Source organism: Gavia stellata, chromosome Z (assembly GCF_030936135.1).
Source record: "Gavia stellata isolate bGavSte3 chromosome Z, bGavSte3.hap2, whole genome shotgun sequence".
Lineage (NCBI taxonomy): Eukaryota > Metazoa > Chordata > Aves > Gaviiformes > Gaviidae > Gavia > Gavia stellata.
In genome coordinates this window covers 81,186,039-81,204,417 of record NC_082637.1, presented here as the reverse complement: position 1 = coordinate 81,204,417, position 18,379 = coordinate 81,186,039, and the positions used below count along the sequence as shown (strand labels likewise).

At 42.3% G+C, this 18,379-nt stretch overlaps 1 protein-coding gene across 1 annotated transcript; it reads left to right on the top strand.

Annotated features, from left to right (window-relative positions):
• The first annotated feature begins 16,675 nt into the window (after positions 1-16,675).
• Positions 16,676-18,232, top strand: ANKRD34B (ankyrin repeat domain 34B). The gene has a single exon (XM_009815947.2). It carries the CDS (start codon positions 16,676-16,678, stop codon positions 18,230-18,232), a length of 1,557 nt encoding a protein of 518 aa, XP_009814249.1.
• The last annotated feature ends 147 nt before the right edge of the window (positions 18,233-18,379 follow it).

Genomic DNA, 18,379 nt, shown 5'->3' with positions numbered 1-18,379 from the left:
CTTGGATGCAAACAAGCCTCCTGGGAACATAAATAGTTACTCTGACTCTTTGTGGACTGACTTAGTTCTCTCCAGATTTAACTAACAATGTTCACTTGTCAAATTCTACAACAAATTAAGTCAATTTATGATTCGTGGAAATGAGGACTTTTGAAATAACACAGCAGTGTCGTACTTAAAACTTTTCAGAACATACTAATGATGCAGTTTCTTCAGTATGCCACTCTGCCAAAAAGATGCAGTTTTGGTTTGGGTTTTTATTTTACTAAAAGCGCTGCATTTGCACAGCACCTTTTGCATCAGAGCTTTTCCGTATGCCGTACAGATTCCAATCAAGAATTATGAAAATGCATTTGATTGCAGTGAAGCTGGGTCCAAAAGAAGTGTGTTCACCCTAATGACAGGTACACCAAACACTGCAAGTTTAGATGCTTACTGTTTCAAGAAGATGGATAGGCAGAAAGGTGTAAGTCCGCGTGTTCAGGAAGCACATAAAAAGGCTGTTTGCTGATAGGTGTATTATTTCTAGAGGATGGTTACTTTGCTCATTTTTTTAAATCTGTGCCCTTCTAAAGACACCTCAGGTTGTTTGTCCAAAAACTGAGACAACAAAAATGGTCGCTCTTTTCTTCTAAAGGCCAGAGTTACTAGCTGGAATTTGTATGGGCCTTTTTCAAAAGGGATGCTTCGCTGGGTGACAGGTTTGTTGAAAAAGCAACAGGTACAAAGTAAGTGTTTGCTGTTCACCTAAATTGGGTGTTGCACCTGTTACCTCCCCATCTATATTTCCCAAGGGAAATATAAATATTCTATACTATGGCTTGAAGAAAAAATCCTTTGTTCCAAATACGATTTTCCCACGTTTTGTTTACTCCTGTATCTCACTGATGTGTGATTCTGTGAAAAGCCATAGATTCTCATTATGTCTAGAATGGAGAAATGTCATGTTTTTCCCCAGTTCCATGCAGCTAAGTGCAATGAATAGCATCATGAGTGACGATATAATTACCAATCACCAAGAAAAGTATAGTACAGATATAATTTAATCCCCCTCATTCATGCTTTCCCAGGAACAAAGTGTTCTAAACAGATGAAAAATTTAATTTTTAAGGATAATACTAGTTTTAACAAGATAGCTAAAACCAGAGGGTCTGCACAGGAGGTGAAAAACAAACCATTAATGTTTCTGTTGCTTGTCTATTGCTCATTATCTCTCTTACCTGGCAGTGGACAGCAATTTCCATTTGGCAGTAGAAAGCTGATGTTTTCAGTAGCTCACCAGTAGCATTACGGCCGCGGTGTATTCAAGGACAGAATTGGGAACATTCCAACAACAAATCTCTGTCATGGAGAGCAATCGATGGAGAAGAAAGGTACACACTAAATAATACGAATTTCCTAATTTAGCAAACAGTATTATTAGTATATATACAGAACACCAGAGGAAAACAGGAAGGGGAAAATGGCAGTGATGAGCTTATGCATGTTACCTAAGGAGAGCATCAAGAGCACTCAACATGAGATCTTAATTGGGACCGGACAACCATGTTGTCTTCATCAGACTACAGCTAATTTGCCAAAGGCTTAAACCTAAATCCAAACTAATTCTGAGTAGTTCAAAAGCTATGCTAACAGAAGACGAAGATATGAGCAGGCAGTAGCTGATTCAAAGAGGGGAGAAGCTGTGGGAAGGGTTGTTTGTTAATCAGCGCAGAAAATGAGGTGACTAGAGGTGAGAAATGAGGTGACAAAGCTTGGCTAAGTATGAAACTAGGAGATACTTCCCTCATTACTCAGTTGTACATTAACTGTCTCTGCTTGCCCAAGAGGGCTGTGGGAATGAAGCCTACCAAGTCAGGGTAGGCTGACCAGAAAATCAAAAAAATCTTCTGAAGAGGCAGGTTCTGGAACAAAAGAGTGGAAATGGGGAAAGAGAGGTGAGAAGAGGAAATTGATGTTTCCTAGAAGGATTACACTTTTTCTTGTGTTAGTTTGCCCTGTAACTATAATTACTAAGGAAACACATTCAAACTGCTGTGGGGTTTAGCACTTGTAAGATGCTGTGACAAAGTATTACATTAGTGAAGGATTTTCAGGACTTGGATGTCTGTGTGACTGCCTTCATCAGCTACACAGAAATCCTCAGCTATGATTCCTATTCTGAAGTGCTTGCACTACATTTTTAAAGCAGGAGTCCCACCCCAGAGCACCCAGTAGCCCAAGGGTTAGCATTGTGCCCAGGCTGATAATCTGCTTCTCTTGGTGGACAACATACGCTTCTGGGACTGCATATGGGAAACATGCCGATTTTTCTCGGTCTTCAATTATTAGAACTTGCTTTCTGCCAGCTCTGGGGTGATCCTGGCTTATTCTTTCCTCTGTTTTCTGTCTGCAGATCATTCTGTCTCCTTTCGCATAACATCAAAGTAAAATTTGTACAAGAAACCTTTTATTAGATTAATTGATGTGGTTGGAAAAAGAACAGACAAGCTCTCAGGCAGAGTTTTATTCTGGTTACATTCTCAAGACATTCTCCAAAATTTGCCTGTTTGTCTCCAGTTAAATTGGGTGGTTTAATAAAGTAGATTATATCGTCATGTAAAACTTGCTTTGCACATGTCATTTAATGGCCTTGGCTACAGCAGTTGTGTATTGCCTTCAGTCCTTAAGCTACAGTCCTCTCAGTTCTGTCCCTTATCTCTTCAGCTGTCCTGTTGGATTGGAAATTTACAGAAATTCAGACAATTGTTCTGATCAAGGAAAGTACATACTTCAAATAGACTGCTCTTAAGTATGTGCTTGTATCTGATTAAGTGGTAGTAAGTGTTTTTCCTGAAATCGGGCCATATATTTACCTAGTTAAGGAAAGCTTTAGGTATGAAATTAAATATTTTGCTGAATGATGTCTCCTATGAAAAAACAGACAGAAAAAGAAGTAAATACAGAACTTGAGAGAACAAGAAATGGACAGTACACCATTACTCACGAAAGCTGAAATCAATGTCTTTTCCTTCAGCAGTTCAGTTTAATGAGCTCCTAATACCAAACAGAATCTTTTTCAGTAAACAAACCATTATATAGAAGTCACTTTGGCTATAAATTGCGTCATTGATTTAATTGAGAGGGACACTTGCACAAAAACAGAGCGTTTGCTCCTTAGAAGTAACATGCTTTAATGTTCATCCTTCTTCTGAACTCACAGCGTTCCTCACAAAGCCCTGCTGGGAACATTCACACTTGTTTCAGACAGCTGTGCTAATTGATGAATTACCAGTCCTTTGCTGGAGATCCCTGCTCCACCTGTCAGCTGGCTGGAGGGATTACGCCTAATGTACTTCCAGCAGAGCCAGATGGGTTCATTGAAATATCCACTGAAGAGGCATTTCAGCTGAACAAAGTGGGTTTGCCTAAAAGGAAGAGGAAAAACTCAGGTGATCCTTCCCACTGATGCAGCTGTGGGGCAAGTAACACCCAGTGATGGACAGTGGTGAGCAAGCAGGAGCCGCCGTGTCGTCACTGGCTTCGGCTAGATCTAGATGAGCAGCTTTAAAACCTGGAATAATTTGACATGAGCTGTCTGTGGACACGCTCCACAGAGGAGCACACCTCACAGACCCCAGAACACTTGCTTGGGGAGGATGCCTGCTCTAAACCACGAGTGGAATATCTCGCTCGGTTACGACATCCCATTCCCATTCTTGCAGTAATTAAAAACAGAAGAGAGAAAAATATTAAATATACGACTCAAGTATGAGTAAGTAACTTAAATTAGATCAGGCCAACTCAACCACTGAATTCCACTGGAGCTCATGCAGTTGTACTAAGGAGTGCTTCAGAAGCTTTTGAACTTTTCAATGCTGCATCAGTAGGTTATTATACACGGCAAAAAAGCTCCTGAAAACTGTTTCTTATGAAATCAGCTGGAAAGAGAGCTTCATTTTCACAAGCGCAAGAAGGGAGTTTTAATCACTATACCTCATCTTGTTAGGTTTTGTTCAGAAAGGTTAAAATTTAGATCTGTTCCCATCGAAAGTCCTAGGTGGAAAAGCTCATCAATTTAACATACCTAAGTTTAGAAAGAATTAACTGTCTTAATTAAGTTTAAATTAATTTTTTCTCATGTTTGTTCAGTTGTTGATCATATAAAAAGGCAATCCGTTCTTCTGGAGTTCTTTACTCGCTAAGTACTTTTGTGCATATTGTTATTTCAGTCAGTCAAAATTGATTTCTTCAGAGTATTGAGTCTCAGTGTCCTCCATCAAATTACAATTCTCTTTCAGATGGAATCATGTAGATTCTCCTATTTTTGTCACACAGTGGTTACACCATTGTTTACTGCGGAATTCACTTATGTATTTTTTCTAGTATATAATTCAGATTCCTTTAGAAACTACTACAGTGCACAAAGGGTACAGACAACTTAATAATGATTGCTTTCATTCTGTGTATTATTTATCCTTATATGAAGGAAATCCATATCCTTCAAGTTACAGCAGAATGATGGCTTGGTCTGCTCAAAAAATGAGGAAAAATCTGTCAGGGGAAAAAAAAGCTTTGTAACAAAACTGTGAGTGTATGCATGAAAGATTTCAGTATCATGAAAGATTCATCTGGTATTGACCATCACTAGTATATGAATTTCAAACAAGCCTGCAAGCAGAGAAAGTAGCAGTTGATGTCTTGAACTGTTACGTGATTTTTCATCCTAATTAGAAAACAAGTACTATGATCAGGAATCTATATTGACATAAGTCCTTGTTATATGGCAGAGATCATGCTTTGTTACCCTCTTACTTTACCAATATGCCTAACACTATAATGGCAAATAATTTTAAAATAACTTCTTTCACAATTTCTTTTCAATTTTTCTGAACACATTTATGAGAAAGAATTGACTCTACAGATGTTCACATACTGTGTTAGGAATATCTGATTCACATGAGAGGAAATAAGAACACCGGCAAAGGAGAGTTATCCCATGAGCTTGGTGATTTACAACACTTCAGAAACTAGCACTTGTGTTTTGCAGCATTGCAAATGGTTGTGTCCATGGAACAAGACATTTTAGTGCAATATACTCTCTAAAATTTTTTGAAGAACTCCTGTTCCCTCACCAATCGTAATTATTCCTGCAAGTATCGCAAAAGCAATTCCCACGCACAGTCAATTTTTTAATTGAAGGAATTAGCAAAAATACATCAAACACTTCAGAGAGCATATTGTTCCAGAAAGAAGACTGCGTGTCATAACTAGATAATTAAAAGATGCCTGACAGAAATCAGGAGAAAACTCGGCTTTGGCATTACCTCACCGAAGCCAAAGAAGTAATACCAGGCTAAATGTGAAACGAGCCTGTCTCAGTGCTCTCACCTGATGTGATCAACCCAACAGAGTGTGTTAGCAAAGACATTACAATATCAGGTATATCTCAAAATCAAAAGCAAGCCAATAAAATAATGAAGTGTTATTCTAGATTTTATAGTGCATGCAGAGTTGTGGCTTTTTGTGAGAGTTAATGGAGGCCTAATTTCTTCTGTTTGGTTTTGCTTATTATTTTTGAAAAAAACCGCAGCGCTTCTCTGTACTCTGCTTACTGCCTCTGTCTTCTCTCTTCTCTTTTAGACCTCTCTGGTGATGTCTCTAGATCACTAGCATAATCTCACTTCATTATTTTAAACAAGCAAGCAGCTGTACCTGTTACATTTAATAAAAGTATTTTTAAGAAACACTGTTGTTTACAATGTGTTATTGCATTCCTCTCAGCAAACAGTTCTAGCACAGTAAACATCTGCCTCTGTACATAATGTTTTAAAATGTATTTTTAAGGTACCAAACTAGTGTATAATAATATTAATTTCAGGGTGGTTTTTTTTCAGTCGCCACAACTAAACCAAGTTAATTATGCTCTTGTATTTTTCCATTTATTCACAGTTTTGAAAAAAAAAAAATCTATGCACCAATACATAATAAAATAATAGAATTACTAGAATTACTTATATTACGTTACACCATGTTCAACAATTTACGCACAAATGCATTAATATATAAATCATTATATATAGTAAGCAATCAAGGCTCCTTCTTCAATTGAATCAGTTTTTGCTAGTGTAGGCTAAGGCTGGTCAGTATCAAACAGACGTAACAACCAAAGTGTTTACAGTTTCCTATGGAAAGCAAAATCTCAAAACAGTTTTGTTTCAGATCCACTCACAATACTTCCATTCTTTTTTTTCCATAAACAAAATGGAATTACTAACTTAGTCGAGTCCCAGGATCCCCAAGGACCGGGGAAGGTGCCCTGCTGTGGTTGATAGCGCTTGGATACCCTGGCAGCGCCAGGAGAGGCAGGGCTCTCAGGTGTGCCTGGACTCCCAGCTGCAAAGCCTGGGGTTTAAGCTCTGAAACCACCTTCCCAAACACAAGGCTCCTGGGCTCAAGGTCTGCAGTCCAGCTCTGGGCTTCTTTTTTTTCTTGGATTGATGTTGAGCTGCCTACTGGAAAACTAAGTATGTATGTTTCTTTAGTTTTACTGTATGCCTGCCTGTATTTGGACAAAAGTATATCAAGAATCAGTGCAGTGGAACATTTTAGTCAATTAAAATTAATATTAGTATTCTGTGACCATAAAACTTTCCCCTGGTAGATATCTAGCTAGCCCAACTGCCAGTGAAATACAGGAGAGGGCTGGGTTGGTAGAGATCCTGAGAGGGATACCAAGAAGTATGACAAACTAATAAGCTGTGTGCATATGGAAACATCTTTTGTATTTTATAATAAACTTTGCACTGCATTGATGTATTCCCTGCTCTGGTTTTCCACCCTCCTTCACTGTTAACATAAAAATTAACTTCTTGATACCAACAGTTGTTTTTATATCCAATTAAAAGTAGCCCAAAAGGGAGGATATTGTGACATTTATAAGAAAATCTAATTATCTTTGTAAAAGTGCTCTTCTAAGAACTGGTGCAATACACTTTTTTTTATGTAAAAGATTTATGTCGGCTATCATAAGCACAACTGTACAATGCAGGCAAGGACGGAAGGCGGAATAAGAAAGCGTACATGAGAGCTGCAGAAACCGCAAAAGCAAAGATGCTCCAGCAGTAGGATTGATGAACTATACACAAGTGTACACCGCCTCCATATCTTACATAATTCACACAACAACAGGTCTGAGAAGAACAGTAACCTTCCTGAAGAGTGGGTGTTCAATATACATGCTTTTCCGAGACTGTTTGGCAAAGACCGAGTATTAACAATGTGGGTGAGGTGCAGAGAGTAAAAGAAAACAAAGATAATTAGAATCACACCGCAGAAAAAAAAGGAAAAGGCTGCGGACATTCTCCCAACTTCGTTTTTGAAAGACAAGGTTAAAGAGTAAGTGAATAACCTGCCCTTGGGATGTTGTTTGTCTTAGTGGCTTATTCATACGATTCAGCCAGCTCTTAGTCATGCCAGTATCTAAGCGATCCTGTCATGCACTTTTAAAAAGTAGAACAGCATAAATCTCCGTCACATTCCTCCAGAAACTTCTCTCTCCTGTGATACCTAAAAAAGCCCTTCATAGCATCAAAGGTGCTGGTGTCCTGTGACTGCTACTTATTACACCAAGCATGATGGATTGTTTCACTGTTACTTTGCCCTCACCTCCCCTGTTTGTTTGCCACATTCACCTGTTGCCTTTTATTATACTCCAAGACAACAATGTCTTTGAGGCAGCAGCTGCCTTTTTAAATGGATGAGTACAGGACCTTGCACAATAACAGCACTACAGCCCACGCAATTAACAGTGTTTGCGAGGGAGACAAGACAGTTGCTGCAGTTCCCACGTCTATTATATCATCTGCACGTCGCCACCAGAAAAAGTTAACATGACAAAAGGCAGTCAAAACTTCTGCAAAATGTTGTGTAGAACTGTTACAGCATGTTTTTGTGGGAATCAGTATTCCAAGAAAATATCCTTGGAATATTGGGGCTATCAGCAGGAAGTCCTGTCATTCGCAGGTGTGCTTAAGGATACTCCATAAGCATCATGAGAGGCGCCAAGCAGCTAAACAAGACTGTAGCACAGTAAGGTGATTGGGAGTAATCAGCTTGGCTTCACCAAGGGGAAGTTATGCTTGACCAACACTATGACATCCTACAATGAAATGACTGGCTTGGTAGATGAGGGGAGAGCTGTGGAGATTGTCTACCTGGACTTCAGTAGGGCCTTTGACACTGTCTTCCAGAAGATCCTCATAGAGAAGCTGTTGATGTATGGGCTAGATGAGCAGACAGTGAGGTGGGTTGAAAATGGGCTGAACGACCAGGCCCAGAGGGTGGTGATCAGTGGCACGAAGTCTAGTTGGAGGTCAGTAATGAGCAGTGTACTGCAGGGGCCAATACTGGATCCAGTCCTGTTTAATATCTTCATTAATGATCTGGATGATGGGGCAGAGTGTACCCTCAGGAAGTTTGCAAATGACACAAAACTGGAAGAACTGGCTGATATGCCAAGAGGGTCATGCAGCCATCCAGAGGGAACTGAACAGTCTGGAGCATGGGCTGACAGGAACCTCAAGCAGTTCAACAAGGGGATGTGCCAAGTCCTGCGCTTGAGGAGGAACAACCTCAGGCAGCAGGACATGCTGGGGCGACCCAGCTGGAAAGTAGCTTTGCAGAAAAGGACCTGGGGGTCCTGGTAGATACCAAGTTCAATGTGAGCCAGCAATGTGCTCTTGCCACAAAGAAGGTTAACAATAGCCTGAACTGCATTAGGCAAAGTATTACCAGCAGGTCAAGGGACGTGATCCTTGCCCTCTGCTTAGCACTGGTGAGGCCACACCAGGAGTATTGTGTCCAGTTCTGGGCTCCCCAGTACAAGAGACATGGACATACTAGAGAGAGTCCAGCAAAGGGCCGCAAAGATGATGAAGGGACTGGAGCACCTCTTCTGTGAGGAGAAGCTGAGAGAGCTGCTACTGCTTAGCCTGGACAAGAGAAGGCTCGGGGGGGGATCTTATCAATGTATACAAGTATCTGAAAGGAGGGTTCAAACAAGACAGACCCAAGCCCTTTCTAGTCATACTCAGTGACAGGACAAGAGGTGATGGGCACAAATTGAAACAAGAGATTCCCTCTGAATATCAGGAAACCGTTTTTCACTGGGAAGGTGACTAACTGGCACAGGTTGCCTAGAGAGGTTGAAGAGTCTCCATCCTTTATGACATTAAAAAATGTCCGGACATGATAATGGGCAAGTGACCCTGGTTGATCAGGGGGGTTGGACCAGAAGACCTCCAGAGGTCACTTCCAACTTCAGCCATTCTGTGATTCTGTGAAGGTGTCCTAAACTTGCATGAAAATCAAGAAGGTTCTTTCACCATTCTTCGGAATTTCATAGGATTTTGGTAGCAACCTGAAAGCCCCCAGTAGTAACAGAACTCCTCTGAGACAATGAGCTTAGACAAATGGGACCCAAGGAGCTAAGATAACCTCAGAGAAATACTACGTGGCAGCTGTGAGAAGAGATTGATTCTAGTATTTGACAGAATTTTTTTATTTTGCAGATTTTTTCTGATTTTGTGGTCAAGAGCCTACACCTTGGCTTTGCTGGAATAAATTTTTCTTACTGAAGCTTGTTGGGTGCTAGGCTGATTCCAAGGCTGATTCTGGAAAACATAATGTAACCTACCTCTCAGGAAACAAATCTGTATAAAGTGATGTTGCATTAAAGCGGTGTTGCAGATAAACTGTTCACGTGCCTGCCACACAAGAAAATCCCAGGAACTGAGACTTAATTGCTGCCAGGTTTGTTTGCTGGTGGGCAATGTCAAGTATCAAGAAAGAAGAAAATGTCTTTCCTGGAAGGCTTTGACCAGATTGCTTCTGGCATGGAGCAAGCAGCAGAGAGACAATCCATGACATCGGGTAATCCTGTATTGACATGGGGGCCTTCATCTCCAACAGCGTCTGTGACTACTCCTGCAGAAGAAAAAAATCATAATAAAAAAATTAACCAGCTGGATGGATTTAGGATCGTTTAATAACAAAGAAGCCTTGTGAGGGAACTGGGACCTCTTAGTCCTCCTACAAGCAGATATCTTATTTTTGCCTTTCAGCAGTTTTGCCATCCAAAGCCACTGGGGATTACTATGGAGTAAAACTTGAGTACGCCTGAAAGAAGCATCTTTTCAGGCTCCCCTTCCGCTGATTCCTGTTAATGCCATTAAATTCATGCCCCTGGGTGGTGCGAAGCAGTGAGGTGGTAAAGAAGGGCCTTAGGTGGGTTGTTGCTGCCATTCGCTGTAGGTAAAGGAAATGAAGTACAGCCGAATGCATCCTGGTGTTGTCTCTGCGCTGAGGGAAGATGCCCAATCTTCACCAGGAGGGAGATGACTGGAGGTGCTGTGGGATGGGGATGCGTACAGGTGTGAGGGTATGGGGGTGTGAGAGGGGAGAGGCTGTGGCTGTGGCTACGTGTCAGGGTGCAGGGGTGGGACGGTCGAGGGGGTGTGGAGGTGAGGATGTGTAAGGGTGCGGGGCTGTGAAGCTGTGGGAGGATGTGAGGGGGTGAGAGGGGCGTGAGTGAATGTGGGTGTGAGGGTGTGTGGGGGGGTGAGGAGGTGTGAGTGTGTGGGAGAGAGTGAGGTGGTGGGTGGGTGTAAGGCTGTGGCATGTATGGGTGTGAGGGGGGTTTGGTTTGGGGGGGTGAGTGTGGATTTAGGGGGGTGGGGGGTGTGAGGGGGAGTGGGTGTTGGCAGAAGGGGGTGTGAGGGGATGTGGGAGTGCGTGTGAAGGGGGGTGGTTGTGGGTGTGAGGGGGGTGTGGAAGTGGGCTTGAGGGGCTGTGAGGCGGCGGTTGGGGAGGTGGGGGGGGTGCGAAGTGGTGGGGGGGTGGTTGTGAGGGGTTTGAGGGGGGGGGTGGCAGTTGGCGAGGGGGTGTGAGGAGGAGCGGGTGTGGCGGCCGCCCACCTCCGCTCCGCTCCGCCGCCGCACCCCCCCCCCGGCCCCACCGGCACTGGGGGCACCGCCGCGCTGCCCGCTCCGCCCCCGCGGGCCGGCCGGAGCCCGGGGGGGGGGTCCGGCGGCACCGCCTGCGCTCAGCCCCGGCGGGGAGGCCCCGCCCCGCCCCGCAGGTGAGCTCCGGGCGGCGGCCGCTCCTCGCCTCCCCCTCAGCGCCGCTTGGGGCGGGACGGAGGCTGCCGGGGAGCCCGCTCCTCCTCGCCGCCCGCCTCAGTGTGCGCGCTCCTGCGGCCGCGCCGGTGCCTCCTGGGCGGATCGGCCGCGGGGTGTTGCCGAAAGCAGGTCCGTGGGCGCACAAGCTGAATTTCCACGCTCTGCCGGCGTGCGTTGTGGCGGGGGTGTTCCTTGGCTCGGCGCGGGAACGCCGCGCGCGCTGGCAGTCCGCTCCCCTCGCCGAGAGCCGCCTGAGGGGCTGCAGGTGCGTCCCTTCCCGCCCGGCGGGCCGTCATGCGGGAGGAGCAGACGCTGCCGACGGCGACAGGTAAAAACGTTCCCCTCGCCCGCCCCCGACACCTCTGCCCGGCGCGCTGTCGCCTGGCCTTCGCCTTTCCCCACACGAAGGGGATGGGGCGGGTTTTTAACTTTTTATAGCGCGTTAGGGTGGCCAGAATGCTGATGAAGGGTTCAGGTCGGTGACTGAAGGTCTGTACGTAGGATGCTTGTCTTGCAAAGCGATTGTCAGGCTCTTCTCAGTTCAGGCGCCACTCCCTTATCTCTCGGGGAATTTTTAAGGGAAAAGCCTTTAAGATTCTTACTCTTCTAGCCTGCGTTTATGTTTTTCAGGTGTGTTCTCTGTAACTCCTCTGTAGAGAAGTTGCCTGTCCTGTTTTTTCCATATCTTCCTCAGGAAAAATGTTAGAGCCGTTAGGTTACAAGTTAGGATGCTGTGAAACACGAGTGAACAACAACATTGACCTTAATGTAGAGCCCGAGTGAAAACTTTCCTCTCCCACTGCTCTCCACCACAATCCAACCACTCTCTGGCAGTAATTGCTACCATAGAAAATACCTCCGAATGAGACAGAGTACTCGGAAAGATGGTAAATGCTGTGACAGGAAAAAGGTACTTCATGAGCTAGCTGGACCTCTCCAAACTTTCTTCAAAAGTACGAACGTGGCAGATCCAAAGGGAGAAGACGGGTGAGAAGCGTAGGGAATCCTGGCTGTCCTGCAGTTAACCTTGGAGAACAGCAAGGCTGAAGAGACAGATGCTTCACTACGGGAAGTTGCACTTTACAGACTAGGTTTCCGAAATGGGACTTGATTCTGGCAACTTTGGGGGAAAGGTGGGGAAGTTTTGGCTGTGTCAGAATGGTGATATTTTAGTCAAAAGTTACTTTCACATGTGATACATTTCAACGTGTTTATGACAGTGTAGGAAATCAGAGTTCTTGTTATACTGACTGAGAGAATTTACAAGGTTAATGTGGATATAAAGTATCACAAAAGTATTTACAGGCTTATGCCCTTTGAGTGTGTAAGCACATTTTTTTCAGAGATGAGAATCAGTGACTTAATTTTACTGGAATGATTTTAGACTCTCTAAGCACTACTGCGAAAGCTTGTGTGACTCCAAGAGTGCTGAGGCACAGAGGGCAGACAATACGGCTTTCACGTTGCAAAAGCGAGGAATATCTTGCAAGAATATTGATTCATAACACTCCTTTACTCAGTGAAAATGTTGTTCATGTTTATACATTATAACATCGATGAGCTTTTTCCCCCTCAGTTTTGTGACTATTATTTCCGCTGTTAGATGTAACAAAACACTGTGAGAGTTTCTCCTAGCAATTAAATGCTATTTCGAAATCAAGAAGCAAGGGTTGGAGGAAGAAGTGCTAAAACTTTTAAGTTTTAGTGGCTTTTCCCACTACGATGGCAGCAGGACCTGTACCAGCATAGGACTCTGGGTTATCACTCTTACATTTGCCAGCCTGACCTCAGGATAGGACCCAGCACAAATCCACAACAGCGGCTATCTATTTCTTGGAAACAAATCATCATCGGTTTCTGAAATTGATTTTCATACTAGGAGGTGCTTTGTGCTACTTCATCTCAGAGCACTTCCCAAGACAATATTGCTTTTTGGAAATAAAATTAAGCTCTTCCTAGATAGAAGGAGTGTTCCAGGAATATTATGTGTATAAGAACACCAGAAATTTGTGGATAATCTGAAAGACCAGTTCATGATTCAGTGTCACACACTAGGTTGCATAGTTCCTCATTCTTTAAACTGCTATCTTGGCAGAAGTTTACCTCCACAGCTGAAAAGCAGCTGTGTCACTCCTGACATCTCAGTAACACATGTAGTAGTTCTGAGATAGCAGTTAATTAGATTTAGGAATGTTTTATAATCCCAATCTGTTTAGCATCAATCTGTGGTGAATTACAAAATAAATTACTCTTTTAGGGAATCTGCTTGAACTGTGGTCTTTCACTTCAAAATAGCTAGCTGTGGTTTTTTTGGAGCAGGTTGTATCCAGTCCAGATGTGGCACGTGGATTTCCACTGAGCCAGTGTCAGTGTGGGTCTTAGGAAAGTCCAGCTGCACTTTGTTCCCATAGTGGCCGTTTTAGGATGACACAGTCCCAAGCGCATTGTACCATAATTAAGAGATCCGCCAGATGAAATCATGGTTATCTTCTCCCAGCATTTAAGAATGTATTCTACATCATATTGTTCCAGTTGCAAATCTGTAACACTTCTTTTAATCATATAGTACCTGACTCTGAAGTATTTGTGGATATTTATTCCCTGCTTTTTCTTTCTTTCTCCACTTTCTTTTGCCCCAACGCTGCCCCCTTTTCCTTTGCAGTGCAAAGTGTAGATCAACCTATAAATAACATGGCTGGACCTAAGCAGCACTGGTTCTTGTGCTCCTTCTTTCGGGGATTAGCCAGCCTGCTTTGCAAACCTGACAGTCCCAGCCTGCCAATAGAATGTTTAGTTGGGTTTCTGAAATTAAATTTATTAGCACCCACAAGCTCTGGTGAGATCTCAGGCACGCTGGAACTGCTGACCCGCCTGCACAAATACATCTTGGGCTTTCTCCAGGCCAGATTCATACAACATCCTGGCTACACAATCTGCTCCAAACATTAACTACTGGCTTAGACTAGGCTTCCTCTACCCTTGCACACATCAATAGTCCCGCTAAAGTCTATGGAGACAGTGAATTTAAGCAACTGGAGGCATTAGATTGGATGTCAGAAAAAGAGTCTCATTTTTAGCACTGACCTGCTGCATGACTTCAAGTAGCATTCTTCTCTTTCTGTGCCTGTTTAATATTTAATGTTCTTTTGGCCATAGAAGGTATTTCCACAGATGAAAGGACTTGTGTAAGAAGTTCTATATGCCATCACTTAAGTAAAGCAGGCAGTTAAGTATCAGAAGAGCTTTAGATAAATATGAAAGGAATGTAAAATCACTGGTGCCTTCCAGGTAGGTCAAGAACAAGGGAGAACACAACCAGAATTCCAGTTTGTGTGCTATCTAAAAGATATTTCTCTTAAGTTTGTTTCTGGAAACCTAAATGCACAAATTAATTTGATACGTTTACAAAAGGCTTGATAATAACTTTGAATATATTACTTGTCAAAAATATGCATTTCATAATAATGATTTGCACATCAATGAAAGCTGAGGTAGACACTACTGAATTAGGTACTTCCAGTATAATGGAATGAATCCTTAAAGTAATTTCAATGCAATTACTTTTAAAAAATGTTTTATCAAGACAGAGGGGAAAAAAAAACCCACTATGGTCAAAAGAAGATGATAGTAGCACAGTGGTGTCCCCACTCTCAGCAGTGATGGGAAGTGGGATATTTAATCTCATGAGGATGGACAGAGAAGTTCTGGCCCTCTTTCATTCTCCTTAATTTCTCAGGACAGGACTGCAGTAGTACATACACAATGAAGGATTCTGTGTGAGGGCCATAAACCCAGAAATAAATGCTACCAAAGGTGAGCTGGTTCATCTCATGCATTTGCCTCCTGTGTTTTTTCCTGACATACCAAATATTCTGAGGTATCTTACCCAAACACATGCTACACATGACCATTATTACACCATATCACCAAACAACAACTATGTTAAGTAATAGTTAAATACTTAATTAACACATTGCATGTATGAGGCCCCGTAACTGTTCTCATTGTGACTGATAAACCACTGAATGACACTGCTTAGCAAAAGCACCTGTAGCTGCAGAGCATGGCACTCTGGAGTGAAATAAAATGGGGGGGGGGGAGGGCAGAATATGTGATTAAAAAATGTCATGTGTATTTCAACTAACTTTTTTTGTTTGTTTGTCGGACTTTTGGAAAAAACTATATTGATACCATCCTTTATTTTTTAGAATTCATAGCAAAACTCCAGTATTGAAGAAAAACAGAGTGAAATTGCTGCTCTTCAGTTATTCACCAGAACATTACTAGTGCTTTCAATGGTAAATAAAAATTAGTCTCTATTAATTTCCTTTGCAGTTAAGCTAATGAAACACTTTTTATTTATCTAGAAATAGACTGTAAATAAACAAATGTAATTTTCATATCCAGGTCTAATCTTGTCTTGGAATTATATTGCTCTGCCAACTGTTAAATATTTTTTTTTTTTAATCTAAAGATTTTCCCTACATAAAGTAAGCAAGCACATGAAAGACATAAATAAAAGTAATTTTATTGTATTGTTTGCATATATGCAGGTGTACATTCATATGAGACCTTTCACTATTTATACCACATTAAGCTCTTGATTTTTGTGTGTGAAACCTCTAGATTTTCTTTGATGCTATCAAATGTTTCTTTTGTTTTAGAGCCAATACTGTCTGCCCAGGTACTGGACTCCTCTCAGCTCACTGATCCCCACGATGAGTGAGATAGGCTGTGTATCACTTCGTTTATGATCTTTCACTCAGACTAGTATGTTTTTCAAAGCAGCATAAGGAGGGTAGTGTACTTCCACAAACGTAGTTACTTTCATAAAAGACATGAACATTTATTTGCCAGTCATTTAACAGTTTCTTCTTACATAAAAAATATTTTACTATGCTTGCTTTTCTTATTTATTAAGAGCCATGAACTTTCTTTTCCTCATTAATTTCTAGATGTTTAGCATTGTCATTTTATGAGAAAGAATAAGTGACTGTGACACAGTATCTCACATCAATGAAAAAAATGCTGCAGGGTTCATTCAGTTCTTGTTTCTTGCACTGATGCAAACCAGGAGCGGTACAACTGTAGCATAGCCACTTGGGTGTAGTCTGTATAAAACCATTAGAGTGTAGAGAATTAAACTTTTTTTGCAGCTTATTTGGCAGAGTGTGACAAAAGGAAGAGCAGTCCAGAAAAAAAGGGGAAAAAAAAGTGTCAGCCATACTTCAAGCATCTATAAATGTTATAATTATACCCAAATATTATTTTATATTTTTAATGCACTTCTTGAAGTCTAGGAGGTGGGAATACCTCTTTTTTTTTCCCCCTTATCTTCATATGCTTTTCACAAAGTACTGGGATTTTTACAGGAGTAATTAATACACTTAAATCATCTTTTTTTCCTTTTTTTTTGGGGGGGGTGTGTGTGTGTGTGCAGGGAACAGGCTCTTTACTTTCTCTGAAAACCAGGTGTTCTTTGCAGCCACTAGGAAGATGTAAGTGAGACAAGTGCGATGACGGAAACGGTGGAGCTGCCAGCGGAGGGGAATTCCCTGATAAGAGCTGTCTATCAAAGCCGCCTTCGCCTCACCAGACTGTTACTAGAGGGTGGCGCCTACATCAACGAGAGCAATGACAGAGGTGAAACCCCTTTAATGGTTGCTTGTAGGACAAAACATGTGGACTCCCAGAGTGTCAGCAAGGCAAAGATGGTTAAATACCTCCTGGAAAACAAGGCCGATCCGAATATACAGGACAAATCTGGAAAGACAGCCTTGATGCATGCTTGTTTGGAAAAAGCAGGGCCTGAAGTGGTATCTCTGCTACTGAAAAGTGGAGCTGACCCAAGCCTGCAAGATCACTCCAACTGCTCTGCACTTGTGTATGCAATAAACTCTGAAGACAAAGAGACCCTGAAAGTTCTTCTTAATGCCTGCAGGGCACTAGGAAAAGAAGTTATTATCATCACAACAGACAAGTCCCCATCGGGAAGGCAGAAAACAAAGCAGTACCTAAATGTGCCTCCTGCGGACCTTGATGAATGTCATTCCCCAGCTGCTTGCACTTCCCCATCGGAAATAGAACTGAAAACGTCTCCATCCCCACTTCCAAATTCAAATGAAACTAAAAAAGCACTCTTTAGCTTTAAAGAGCCAGATCATCCACGAAGTGTGGACAACTCGTCTCAAACAGTTTCACCGACGAGAAAATCCAGCTCAACAAAAGTAGTGTCCAGGCTGGCACAAGTGCAGCGGCTACAGTCTGAGCCTTGGATAAAGAGCTCTCCATCACTGTTTCACCAGAATAAAATTGCCTCTTTACAAGAAGAACTTCAGGATATTACTCCAGAAGAAGAGCTCTCTTTTAAAATCAACAGTCTTGCCTTATCAAAGAGATTCATCACCAGGCACCAAAGCATTGACATAAAAGACACTGCTCATTTATTGAAAACCTTTGATCAAACTGGATCAAGGAAATTATCATATGATGAGATAAACTCTCAGGCTCCTTATGTTGAAGAGAAACATAACCCCAGTGGGATTTCTATGGGTAAGGATGCCAGTTCGGGACAAATCAGCTTCATTTCAAACCTCAGCAGTATTATCCAGAAAAGAAATTTAGGAGCAAATCACTACAGCTCTGATTCTCAGTTAACTACTAGTCTAAGTCCTGCTGTTGCAGAAGACAGTAAGTCAGTAACAGGAAAGAAAAAGATTCTTTCTCCATCTCACTCTTTGTTATCAAGTTCTAGAGAAGTGCTGGAGAACATGGCTCCTGTTGTCCTGAGTAGGAGAAATCAAGCTCTTCTAGAAAGACGGGGTTCAGGAGCCTTATTGTTGGATCATGTTGCTCAGACAAGACCAGGTTTTCTTCCACCACTGAATGTGAATCCTCACCCCCCAGTTACAGATATTGCTTTCATAAACAGGGTTTCTGGGATGATTTCTTGTGGACAAAAACACTTAATACCAGCAGCACCTGCTTTCCCTAGAGAGACTAAAACCACGAAAATGCTGCTAAGGAGGCAGTCATTACAGACTGAGCAGATTAAGCAATTAGTGAATTTTTAACGCGGTATTAGAGGGTTACAAAATCTTTGCAATATGTACATATTCAGTGCACTATCTGATTGTAATGATACATACCCCAAGAGATAGCAGGTCTGTAACTTAAAGGTCTCTGCTTTGGAATGAGTTAAATAGCTTAGAGACTACATG